Source organism: Procambarus clarkii, chromosome 70 (genome assembly GCF_040958095.1).
Source record: "Procambarus clarkii isolate CNS0578487 chromosome 70, FALCON_Pclarkii_2.0, whole genome shotgun sequence".
Taxonomy (NCBI): domain Eukaryota; kingdom Metazoa; phylum Arthropoda; class Malacostraca; order Decapoda; family Cambaridae; genus Procambarus; species Procambarus clarkii.
Genome location: NC_091219.1, coordinates 28,250,892 through 28,264,349, shown reverse-complemented (window position 1 = coordinate 28,264,349; position 13,458 = coordinate 28,250,892). Strand labels below are relative to the sequence as shown.

Below are 13,458 nucleotides of genomic sequence, written 5' to 3'. Positions count from 1 at the left end.
CTCCCTTGGGGGGGAGACGTCGTGGCTTCCGGTGTCAGTGATGCACAGGGGGACAGTGCGAGGGGTGCACATGGCATGAGCGTCCAGGCCGAGCAAGAGTGGCCAGCTGCAGGCGTCAACAATGACGCCAGCAGCTAAGGACAGCGTCGTTTCCTGCCCCTTAAGTGCTTGGCGACGGTCAGGCGTCACCAGCTGACCTGACTCCATCACCTCCACTCAGCTGACTGGCCCCGTGTGTGTCCTGTCACGAGGGAACTGTCACAGCTGACGTGTACACAGTCGTATGGTGTGGCACTATGACTGGTGACAAGAGAACAGAACTGGAGACTGGACCGTAGCATAGCTAAGAATTGTGTATGTAAAGAGGTAGAACCACGAAGGCAGGATGTTACGAAGCGAGACCCAGTTCATTAGAGGTGAGTGTTAAGGTAAAGATAGTAGGTGTAGGTTAAGGTAGGGGTGAGGGAGAGGGGAGGGGAGGGGTTTACTAGAGGTAAGGCGTTAATCACGTTTCCTGTCCCCGTTGGTGGAGTTTTAAATTCTTTATGGTGGTGTTGGCTGGTTGTCGGGTGATGGTGGGCTGGAAGGCCATTGTCTAGGTAAATTACAAGGTGTTGGTGCCTCAACACACCGGGGGGGGGGGGGGTGATATACTCGCTTCATAAAAACTCTTAAAGGACTGTGTAAAGTGTGTCAAGTGCATTTTGTGTAACACTTGGTGAGAGTGAGAACACTCGAGTATAATAGTCGAGGATTGTGACAGACCCGATCACCGGTGCTGTAGCCTGGCTGGTGTTCTAAACATAATAGCAGTTACCACTATTATTTCTGCTGTGTGCTGAGTGGTCTGAAGGTAACCAAGACAGGTTCATAACGGGGTGAGACTATCTTGAGCTACCTCATAACTTTGTGTGTATTTTACCTCAATAAACTTATTTCAATTTCAAAAGACAGTTAAGGTAGTTGTCAACAAGGAGGTGGAGGAACATATGACTACAGAGCACGTGGAAGAGATACGAGGAGAGAATAACAGGAGGAGCCGGTGGCTGAGCGGACAGAACACTGGACGCGTGATCCTGTGGTTCCGGGTTCGATCCCGGACGCCGGCGAGAAACAATGGGCAGAGTTTTTCACCCTGGTTTCCCTGTTAGCTGGCAGTAAATAGGTATCTGGGAGTTAGTCAGCTGTCACGGCCTATCTTGAGGTTATCTTGAGATGATTTCGGGACTTTTTAGTGTCCCCGCGGCCCGGTCCTCGACAAAGCCTCCACCCCCAGGACGCAGCCCGTGACAGCTGACTAACACCCAGGTACCTATTTTACTGCTAGGTAACAGGGGCATAGGGTGAAAGAAACTCTGCCCATTGTTTCTCGCCGGCGCCTAGGATCGAACCCAGGACCACAGGATCACAAGTCCAGCGTGCTGTCCGCTCGGCTGACCGGCTCCTATACGGAAAACAAGATAATCGAATTTTTATACAGAGTATATTTGGGCAGCTGTGGTGCATGGTACTACAGCCCGGCCTCATAAGGTTTCCCAGCGTCAAGAAAACGGTCAATTTAAAATGCCCTTATCCCTAAGTAGGTTAGGTAAGGTCGGTGTTTTCTATGAAGCTTTTGAAGGGAAACTATTATGTTAAGTATGTCACCTATGCACATATTTAATAAGTCAATATTGACTTATTAAATTTGCGAGAACGGGTTGCCTTATCCTAACCTACCAGAGGACCCAAAACAGAAAACGGGACAGTACGTCACTTTCGCTAGCCGCTTCCATTTTCTAGTACGACAGTTTTTGGTCTTATGTAACGCTTACAAGCGAAAAGCGACGTTGTTTGAAGGAGGACAAGTTGAAACATATATGGAACAGAGGTATGTAAATACAGGGGCAGAGGTGGAATGGAAGAATGGGGGGGGGGGGTGATAATTGGAGCAGTGTTGCCTGTCAACCCGGGCGTGGGTGGTTATTGTTGGCAAGTTGACTGTCTACCGGGACGTGGGTGGCAAGTGTGGAAGAGTTGACTGTCAACTGCACATTTCTGCATCAACGCCAAAACTAGTCCCTATATTAATTATATATTGAACTAGTTTATAATATTTCCATTATGGTCTAATAGTTTACTTTAAGAAATGTTAGTGTAAATTGATACGAGTGATTCATGTGAAGTATTTCGTAAGTAAAGTTATGCAGTTGGGATCTTGACATAACATTTACGTTACCTAATGTAGGATGGGCCTAATTTTATGCAATTTTATAATTGGGAATGAAACCTTTTTGTTATGGTAAACAACTTTGGCTGATAACATCCTCGTGATGTGGATAGACAGAGTGAATTGTTTGCAATAGTTTGCCCCTAGTACTTCCCTGGTTTGTGCGAGCATTTGTTGAGCAGATAGTGACAGTTTGATGTCTGGGCTAATGGACACCTCGGCTAGCTGACTCTTATCTCTTAAAGGTCAAGGGAAACTTACCCGGAATTTGTATCTCAGTTGTGTGAGTTATAAATAAATATTAACTGAGCTCTTTTAAGATATGCTAAAACACAAGGATCCTACGGGTCATTTTGTGCTCATCAGTGAGATTGACCTGAAACCTGATGGAACCTGAAAACTAGATGTAATTATTAAAGTATAGGAACCCCTACTTCAAAAGTTTCGTTAGAATATATAATAATAATCATATAACTAGTCTGTCCTCATTTTAACTGTGCTAAAGGAAGCTTGGAGTCACACCTACCCTGATCTGAGGCCCAGTGACTGGGAGAACAAATAACGCTTTTCCTTCGTTAAATTGTTGTCTTTCTCTACTTCAAAAGTCAATCATTGTTGTAATTTATGGATCTGCTGACTGGCCTTGTCACTCTTCAGGACTTTATGCTTTATGGCAGACTAATTGGTTGGGGAGGCAGAGATGGCTGGGTAGGGAGCGTTGCAGGGTAGCTGGAGGTGGTGGTGGTGGAGGGCGGTGGGTGCCTCAGGTTGGGGCGAGGATTAACTTGTAATCACACTATTGACATTGCTTGTCTAGGACAGCTGGTGAGGGGGAGGGTATACCATGTACCTGGATGGGGTTCTGAGAGTTCTTCTACTCCCCAAAGGGAGTTTTCTACTCCCCAAAATCCTTTTTAGGGGTTCTGTGAATTCTACTCCTTAACCCAGGCTTGTCTTGAGACAACTTAGTTTAAAGGGATGTTGCTTTGAGTCTCCCACATGTCCCCAACAGCTTGGTTGGTCTGATACGTCCTGCTGGAACGTGTCTGATATATTCTTAAACACGTCTTCAGTTGTTCTGGTAATATTTCATACGTTTGGTGGAAGGAAGTGCGAACACAAGGCTAACTCCTACACAACCCTAAATATCATTTCCAGCTCTGGCCCGCAGTTCATCTTGCGGCAGAATAAAGTACTGCAACAGTGTAAGAAACGCTGTCATCCTAAGAGTATGTTGAAGATGTTACAGGTATAACTACCAGGAACAAGGTAACGCTATATTGCATATGGAAAACTACATATATATATCCACTATAAATGGGTGCCTCATTGTTGACCAGACCGCACACTAGAAAGTGAAGGGACGACGACGTTTCAGTCCGTCCTGGACCATTCTCAAGTCAATGTCTGGTCTGGTCAACATATTTCAGCCACGTTATTGCGACTCGTCATCTGCATTGGTGACTGATTGTTTACAATGTTGTCATAAAGTGCCCGGGCTCCAGTATGCAGGAACCAGTCAGTAAAAAAATGCACAGACAAAAATCTTTCCAGCAGGCTAGACACTAGTAGAATACAAGTCAGATTTCTTTATGAATTCGCGATCAATTAAGCAAGCTGGCTTCAAACAGCGTTTGATTATATATACCTTACCTTGCGGTAACCTTGCGTTGATTCCGGGGGTCAAGGTCCCCGCGGCCCGGTCTCTGTCTAGTTCTCCTGGTTGATGGTCTTGTCAACTATAGCAGAGTGGTCTCGGGTTTAGGGGAAACGGGGAAGGAAGACTACGCACTTGGTACAGGAACAGACGACTTCTGACTCCAGGCCGAGACCGTTTCCTTCCCATAGCTCATGGCAAGCCTTACCCACTAGTTCACCCTGGAACGCCACCCGCCAATCGGTTAACGACCAGGTACCCAATTACTGCTGGGTAAACAGTTCAGGACTGTCGTTTAGTCTCTACAATCCTCCCAGACATGGACTCGAACTAACACCAAATCGCTTGCGACTGTAGGCCGCTCCAGGCAACATGCCTGTTGGACCTAAGCTCTCACAAGTGAAGCTTGGCCCCGAGCCGGGCTTGGTTCCCAAAACCCCATCTAGGTACAATGCGTCCCCAGAGACTCAAATGTAATAGTGGTGATAGGCTAGACCTATCCTGCACTGGCCTTAAGGCTTCTAGTTTTCTCTACAATGTGGTCGTGGCCAGGCCGGGGGTGTGGGATCCTCTCGGACGTAGGTTCGAACCCTCATCACGGCCCTTGTGGATTTATTCATCTAGGGGAGGGGGGGGGGGGGGGCGGGTCGTGGCCAGGCCGGGGGTGTGGTAATGACCAGACGAGGGTGTGGTCGTTAAGATCAAGAGTGTGTGGTGTAATTCAAGAATAGGCTAGAGAGATACCCGGCTCATGTACACGTTTGCTACAAGTATGTGTTGTCATGCAATATTGGTGGTGTGATGTTTTATTCTGACGTATAGAGCGTTATCAAGCGCTTCAAGATGGTTTAAAAGATGCGCATTAATATGATATTTATTTAAAGCTGGAGTAATGGTACCGAGTTGACGTAGTAACTCGAGCTTAAGTGATGGAGACCCAGCACTAAGTAGTTGTGTATATAAATAACCGGCAGGGGACTGTGTAGCAGTTTACGGGCTCACTATAGACCGTGCTACATGGATTCACGTCCGTGGATACACGTTCTGAGTAGCTAAATCTAAAACAACCACAACAACTGTGCAGGGAAAGATAAACCCTACAACTCTCTCTCTGGCACGAAAACAAAATGATTAAGTTAGATTGTAGGCAGTGACTAGACTGGAGGCGCTCACCACGCCCATCGGCGATACTGTCTTCGTCTGACGAAGTCACCCGCTAGGTTCTTCGTCTGACGAAGTCACCCACTCGTTCTTCGTCTGACGAAGTCACCCGCTCGTTCTTCGTCTGATGAAGTCACCTGCTCGTTCTTCGTCTGCCTGGCTCTCACTCCTTCCTCTGCTGCATACAACCGCCTCAAATACTTCATACAGCGTTTTGGTGTTCCTGTATGTTAATTTCAGCTTTCAAAATGCTTTTAAATTGCGGATAGACTTTACCTTCACCAATACACCATTGAGCCGGTCGGCCGAGCGGACAGCACGCTGGACTTGTGATCCTGTGGTCCTGGGTTCGATCCCAGGCGCCGGCGAGAAACAATGGGCAGAGTTTCTTTCACCCTATGCCCCTGTTACCTAACAGTAAAATAGGTACCTGGGTGTTAGTCAGCTGTCACGGGCTGCTTCCTGGGGGTGGAGGCCTGGTCGAGGACCGGGCCGCGGGGACACTAAAGCCCCGAAATCATCTCAAGATAACCTCAAGATATACTTCCTTGTTTGCTCCACTTATTTACTACTGAACCAAATAGAACACTAAACAATGGATACAAATTGGAAAAGTGTAGATTCAGGAAATACCTGGGTAAATACTGGTTTATAAACAGGGTTGTTGATTTATGGAACACAGTAACATAATAGACTTGGGATCGTTGGATAGTTTCAAGTGTAGATGAGACCTACATTGGAATGTGTTTGGCCGGATATAATTTGAGATGCCTCGTATGGGCCAATAGGTCTTCGGGAGTTACCTTTAATTTGGTGTTACTTTGAAAACTGCTTCTCTGTTGGAACTTGAGATCTAGGACAAGATGGGGGGGGGGGGAAGGAAGGAACTATCAGGGGGAAAGCGCCAAGCCATTACGACTATATAGCACTTGGAAGGGGTCAGGATAAGGATTTGGAATGGGACGGGTGGCAGGAATGGTGTCCAACCACTTGGACGGTCGGGAATTGAACGCCGACCTGCATGAAGCGAGACCGTCGCTCTACCGTCCAGCCCAAGTGGTTGGACAGATGAGAGGGGAGGGGGGGGGGGTAGGGGTTAATGATCCCCCGGTATTCAGTAAGAAAGTGCCGAGTAATTGGGAGTTAAGTATGTCAGAAAGCAATACTCTTATGGATGATGCAGCTTTCTTGGTCTGTCACATTCCAGTGGCTGTTTACAAGGGGGAATGTAAACGGTCCCGTGTGCTTTTGTTCTCTCTTGCATAGTTGTGCTAAACGGGGCTCCGTGATGCAATGTTTCGCGGGTGTTTGGTGATGCAGGCAAAACATGTGCAATTTGCAAAGGTGATTTGGAAATATTGTCGTAGCAGTAGTTTGTAATGGTCTCAGTAAAATATTAAGCTTATATATATATATATATATATATATATATATATATATATATATATATATATATATATATATATATATATATATATATATATAATTTAATATATAAAATTAGTCTTCATATCCCCCTCAATGTCCGTGCTAGGCTGAATGGTATTCTGTATTTTCTGAGGCAGAATACGAAGAATGACATCCAGGAGTTAAGTGGGTAGGCCTACCTTACCTTGCGATGGTTTCAGGACTCAATATCCTCCGCGGCCCGGTCTTCGACCAGGCCTCCTGCCTAGGTTCTAGTGTCTTGTTTAAGACTTACAATGTGGCTTAATTTTACAAATAGAATCTTTCCCTTCTCCCCTTCCTATTTTCTCTCCCTTACCTCCTTCCCATCCTTTCTCTCTCCCGTTCTCGGCGGGACCAAAGAGCCAGAGCTCAACCCCCGCAAACACAACTAGGTGAGTACAGGTTAGACGTAAATACGAGTTTGGGCGGATGTAAATAGAAGCTGCCTCGTACAAGTCAATAGGCCTTCAGCAAGTTCATTTATTCTTGTAGTTTATTTTGCCTCCGGTCAACGTCCCGATGGTTGAACACGTATTTAAAACATCTCCAACTGGAGGGTGGGTACGCTGGCCGCTCTAGGCAAGGTTCACGGTTTTACTCTATCGTTTTATTTTTTACATTTATGTGTATCATTTGAGATGCCTCGATTGGTGGAGGTTTGCCAGGACCAAGTGGACCTGGTGGACCAAGTGGACCTGGTGGACCAAGTGGACCAAGTGGACCTGGTGGACCTGGTGGACCAAGCTCTCACAAGTCAAGCCTGGCCTCGGGCCGGGCTTGGGGAGTAGAACAACTCCCAGAATCCCATCAACCAGGTATCAACGAGGAAGAGGGTGTTGGGGGTAACTATTGGGTCCTTAGTGGGTGTAACTGGGTAACTATTGGGTCCTTAGTCGGTGTAACTGGGTAACTATTGGGTCCTTAGTCGGTGTAACTGGGTAACTATTGGGTCCTTAGTCGGTGTAACTGGGTAACTATTGGGTCCTTAGTCGGTGTAACTGGGTAACTATTGGGTCCTTAGTGGGTGTAACTGGGTAACTATTGGGGTCTTAGTCGGTGGCCAAGTGAGTGACGGGTGGTGAGAGACAGGAGGCCACTGACGGGTGGTAGACAGGAGGGGTGGGTCGATGGAGAAGGGAAGAGGGAGGAATATTAGAGTAGGTGAGTAATACGGGGAGCTGAAGGGATGGAAAAGGGCACCGGAGGCCAGTAGTGAAGGGGGGGGGGGCACCAGTCGTTGGCAAAGATGATTACAGCGTTCCTCCCCCATTTTTCTCCCCCCCCCATTACACCTGGTGCTTGGTATCACCCCTCCAACACCTGTGCAGCACAACACTCCCACATATGCCAGTACACGTCCGTCTCCACACCCGCCGGACGCACACAACACCCAAATGAGACGTTAGAAAGAACTTTTTCAGTGCCAGAGTAGTTAACAAGTGGAATGCATTAGGCAGTGATGTGGTGGAGGCTGACTCCATACACAGTTTCAAGTGTAGATATGATAGAGCCTAGTAGGCTCAGGAACCTGTACACCAGTTGTGACGGTTGAGAGGCGGGACCAAAGAGCCAGAGCTCGACCTCCCGCAGGCACAACTAGGTCGCAGCTAAACTGGAGAAGCTGCGTGACTGTTGTGACTCGACAAGGATTATAAATATTGTAACCCGGAAATTGAACGTACATGTGGAGCTTTGGTAGCCTGACTGATCAACCAGGCTGTGTGACCAGGATGTGGTTCCCCCATTACAGGGCAAATGGGGGCGTGGGGATATTTGACAAGCCGCCGGCTAATTGTCCTGGTCGAGGCCACTAGAGTGTTAGTAGTCCTCAGGTAAATTCAGGTTCCCGTGTTAGTCCAGGCTGTTCTCGCCAGCGTTCCCTACGTCGAGAAACTGTCGTACTGAAGTGCCCTTATCCTAACCTACCAGAGGAGCCAAAACAGAAAATGGGACATTGTCAGTTTCGCGAGCCACTACCTTGTACGACAGTTTTTTTGGTCTTGAGTGAAGTGTACGTCAAAATGCGACGTGCTATTATGAGGATCTGTTGGTCGTGTGTGTTGGTTGGTCGCTGCCTCGTGGATCATTGCTACGACCTGGAGGGAGCCTTTTGGGCTATGGCCCTGTTTCCTCTCCCTCTCTCCTTCCCTCCCTCCCTCCCTCCCTCCCTCTCTCCCTCCCTCCCTCCCTCCCTCTCTCTCCCTCTCTCCCACCCTCCCTCTCTCCCACCCTCTCTCCCCCTCTCTCCCTCTCTCCCTCTCTCCCACCCTCCCTCCCACCCTCCCTCTCTCCCACCCTCCCTCCCTCCCCCTCTCTCCCTCTCTCCCTCTCTCCCTCTCTCCCACCCTCCCTCTCTCCCACCCTCCCTCTCTCCCACCCTCCCTCCCTCCCTCCCTCCCCTCTCTCCCTCCCTCCCTCCCCTCTCTCCCTCTCTCCCTCTCTCCCACCCTCCCTCTCTCCCACCCTCCCTCCCTCCCTCCCTCTCTCTCCCACCCTCCCTCTCTCCCTCTCTCCCTCTCTCCCACCCTCCCTCTCTCCCACCCTCCCTCCCTCCCTCTCTCCCTCTCTCCCACTCTCCCTCTCTCCCACCCTCCCTCTCTCCCACCCTCCCTCTCTCCCACCCTCCCTCCCTCCCCCCATTCGTGTAGCAGGATGCAGTGTGTGTGTGTGTGTGTGTGTGTGTGTGTGTGTGTGTGTGTGTGTGTGTGTGTGTGTGTGTGTGTGTGTGTGTGTGTGTGTGTGTGTGTGTGAGAGAGAGGCCGTAGTGGACCTAGGGTAAGCCGGGAAGTAATGTTGAGGGCTCCCGTAACCATGGTAACCTCCTTCCCCTCGCCCTTCCTCCCCTCCCCTCCCCTCCTGTCTCATGGTGGGAGTATGACGTCACACATTCCCTCGCCTGTCGCTGTGGTACTCACCTAGTTGTGCTGGCGGGGGCTGAGCTTCAGCTCTGTAGTCCCGCCTCTCAGCTCTCACTCTACTGGAGGTATATCCTCTTTGTGGTGATGGGGGGGAAGGGGGAGGGGGTAATTCCAACACAGGTGGTGGATATGATGATCAGGTGTTGCACAGGTGTGGTGACTGGTTGGTGGATAATTGCTCCAGCACAGGTGGCTAGGAGAACCGCTAGTTACCGCCAGTCATACAGCGACCAGGGACACTAGTCTACTACACGTTACCTTTCCTACTGGTTTATCTTCGACACCGAATACCAGGCCACAGTTTGAGACCGAATACCAGGCCCCAGTTTGAGACCGAATACCAGGCCCCAGTTTGAGACCGAATACCAGGCCCCAGTTTGAAACCGAATACCAGGCCCCAGTTTGAGACCGAATACCAGGCCCCAGTTTGAGACCGAATACCGGGCCTCAGTTTGAGACCGAATACCAGGCCCCAGTTTGAAACCGAATACCAGGCCCCAGTTTGAAACCGAATACCAGGCCCCAGTTTGAGACCAAATACCAGGCCCCAGTTTGAAACCGAATACCAGGCCCCAGTTTGTGACCGAATACCAGGCCCCAGTTTGAAACCGAATACCAGGCCCCAGTTTGAGACCAAATACCAGGCCCCAGTTTGAAACCGAATACCAGGCCCCAGTTTGTGACCGAATACCGGACATAGTTTAGAGGGGTTAGACAAACTCCGACAATCCACTCCAGGATACTCCAGGTATTCCTCTGGTTTCTGAAACATGTGTTGACCAGACTGGCTGTTGGATATACTACTGTATGGTTGCTATGTTGGCTTTCAGGCAGCCAGCAGCACCAGCCTAGTTGATCCGAACACCATCAGGGAAGGCCAGAAGGAAACTGGGGCATGATGCTGCTGGTATTGGTACTCGCCTAGTTGTGCTTTGCGGGGGTTGTAGCTCTGGCGATGATTGACTGATAAAGATTAAGCCACCCAAAAGGTGGCATGGGCATGAATAGCCCGTAAGTGGTGGCCCTTTTCAGCCATTACCAGTATCAATAGATGATACTGGAGATCTGTGGAGGTGCAACTGTACCCTGCGTGACGGGAGATGTCTCCCGTGTGAGCTCTGGCTCTTTGGTCCCGCCTCTCAACTGTCATATAATTATGACAGGAATTATACAGATTCCTGAGCCCAATGGGCTCTACAGGCCAGTGGTGGTAGTGTGATGGTGTTTGCCCAGTAGTCATTACGGGGAATAGTCAGGTGTGGGTAGTTATGCCTCTCCTACTACCCTTGTATTTGTGTTGTAATTTAAATTCCGTTGTTAAATCTAACATTAATGTTGTGAATGGAAGGGGCTTCCACACCTTCTTTTTCAGTATATTCCAGTTGTTAATCATCCCTACCTGGTACATTTCTTTACATTTTTTGTATTTGTTTCCAGCTTCCACTTGTCCTCTATTCCTATATATATATATATATATATATATATATATATATATATATATATATATATATATATATATATATATATATATATATATATATATATATATATATATATGTATACCTTCTGTTTCTCCTGTGTTGGGTGTGAGGATGTGTCCTTAACTAACGGTAGTGCTGTGTTGGTGTAGAACCTCGCCACCATCCCTCACGCTACAGGTGTGTGGCGACCTCTACCACCATCCCTCACGCTACAGGTGTGTGGCGACCTCTACCACCATCCCTCACGCTACAGGTGTGTGGCGACCTCTACCACCATCCCTCACGCTACAGGTGTGTGGCGACCTCTACCACCATCCCTCACGCTACAGGTGTGTGGCGACCTCTACCACCATCCCTCACGCTACAGGTGTGTGGCGACCTCTACCACCATCCCTCACGCTACAGGTGTGTGGCGACCTCTACCACCATCCCTCACGCTACAGGTGTGTGGCGACCTCTACCACCATCCCTCACGCTACAGGTGTGTGGCGACCTCTACCACCATCACCTGCACCACCACAATGTTAGAAACAACTTTTTCAGCTTAGGTTAAGTATTGTGAGCAAATATAACGGACTAGAGGGACAGTAGAATTCACTCGGTAAGTTGTTTCAGAAGTAGAATTGAAACAGAAGGGGAGAGTGGAGAGCACTAGACAACAGACAGCTGGTAAGGCAGGGCTCAGGAATTAACACCTGGCTCCTATAAACACATTAAAGCGAGTCCACACACACAGTAAATATCCAGGTGATTGACAATCGAGAGGCGGGACCAAAGAGCCAAAGCTCAACCCCCGCAAGCACACCTAGAGTATAGACCCGTGTCGCTGCGCCGTCCTCCACACTTAAGGAAGCGATTAGTTATACACTTGAAAAAAATGTTCTTGAACATTTGTTCACACACTTCCCCGTAGTCACTCCTCCCCCCCCCCCCTAGTGATAACTGGGTAGAGAGGTCTAGCTCTGGCCCCCGTCTGCTAGCTGTGTTGTACCTGTGGCGGTGTAATTGTCACTATTCTCAAGCTCTAATTCATTGTCGAATCTGGCTTGAAAATTGCAGTCTTTGTTTCAAGTCTTTGCGCCAACTTGCCTTCAGTTCATGTCAGGAAAGTCTGGTCCGAGGCCGAGCTCGGAGAGTAGACGCGGACTCTGGAAACCAACTCTAGGTATACACCAGGTAAAACGAATATATGATATAAACGGGTGTTCTACGGTGAAATACGACAATCAAATTTGATCGCTAATAGGGTCTAATAAGGTTTGATCGCTAATAGGGTCTAATAAGGTTTGATTGCTAATAGGGTCTAATAAGGTCAGACTAATAGGGTCAGTACAGGTTAAATACAAGGCAGGTAGGGTGGAGTTGAGGCCTGGTGCCCACTGTACCGTTGGACACACAGGTGGAGACGCAAGGGTGCCACGAAACACTTCAGTTCCCGTTGTCGGGGACAGGAAGCCTGCACGCAGGCGTTTATCGCCGTCCCCCAAGGTCCAGCTCCTGACCTTCCCCGGGATGCAACCCACAACAGTTACGTAACTCACAGGTATCAATTTACTGATAAGTGAATAGGGTGATCAGGTGAACGTAAAGGTTCCCAGTTATTTCTCAATCGAACGATCCCCCCCCCCCCCGGCCTTCCGGGAGGTTCGAAGTCGGGATCCTCGGTTGTGAGTCTAGAACGCAGACCACTGTACTAGAGCAAGTGGGGAAGACGTGTAGGCGGGCTCAGTGGTGGTCCCAGTGGTGGGGTAGTAGTGGGCCCAGTGGTGGGGTAGTGGTGGGCCCAGTGGTGGGGTAGTGGTGGGCCCAGTGGTGGTCCCAGTGGTGGGCCCAGTGGTGGTCCCAGTGGTGGGCCCAGTGGTGGTCCCAGTGGTGGGGTAGTGGTGGGTGCCGTCACAACACCAGTTCCCACTCTCTCGTTACTCCTGTAGACCTTGCTATTTTTTGTGCCTGCCTCTGTTTTTGTCACTAGTATTGCTCCTCTTCCCGTGTCTGGTGGCTGATGTTGACCTGTTCCTGCCCCTCTTACTGTGCTCTCTCTCTCTCATTACCCATTGCTGTGCTGACCTTACAAGTCAACGGGTACAGCACGGCTAGAAGGCGGGGCATAAAACTAGCCCTCATCTCGCGGTCACTAATGGCTGAGTACTTCTCACACACCCCGAGGTGTAGACTTAAGTGTAGACAATAAGTGTAGACTTATTGTGGTCTCCCGAGTACCTTCTGTGTGGGGGGGGGGCTGCTACATGACCGTTAATGGTGTAGTGTACATGTGTGTGTGCTCTCGGGTTCTTCTCATAAGGTACACATGAAGCCGTGTGTGGTATCTGCCTCTACCACTTAACTTTTTACTGCATTCCAGTTGCTTAATGTGTGTGGTGTGTACTCGACTAGTTGTGCTTGCGGGGGTTGAGCTCTGGCTCTTTGGTCCCGCCTCTCATCAATCAACTGAAATACTTATCTGCATTTGAAACTGTGTATGGAGTCAGCCTCCACCACATTACTGCCTGTCATGACTACATACGTGTGTGTGTGTGTGTGTGTGTGTGTGTGTGTGTGTGTGTGTGTGTGTGTGTGTGTGTG

At 49.1% G+C, this 13,458-nt stretch overlaps 1 protein-coding gene across 10 annotated transcripts in view; it reads left to right on the top strand.

The window, feature by feature from the left end:
• The window catches only part of LOC123775347 (SLIT-ROBO Rho GTPase-activating protein 1), a 301,727-nt gene that overhangs the window by 214,364 nt on the left and 73,905 nt on the right, over positions 1–13,458 (top strand). For 4 of the 10 annotated variants that reach the window (XM_069311784.1, XM_069311782.1, XM_069311783.1 and 1 more), the window contains exon 1: positions 1–416. This exon is cut by the window's left edge and continues 81 nt beyond it. The exons of the other annotated variants lie outside the window; for them this stretch is intronic. In XM_069311784.1, the coding sequence (XP_069167885.1) occupies positions 386–416 (31 nt within the window). In that variant the 5' untranslated portion in view covers positions 1–385. The remainder of the gene's footprint in view (positions 417–13,458) is intronic. 10 annotated transcript variants of the gene reach the window in all.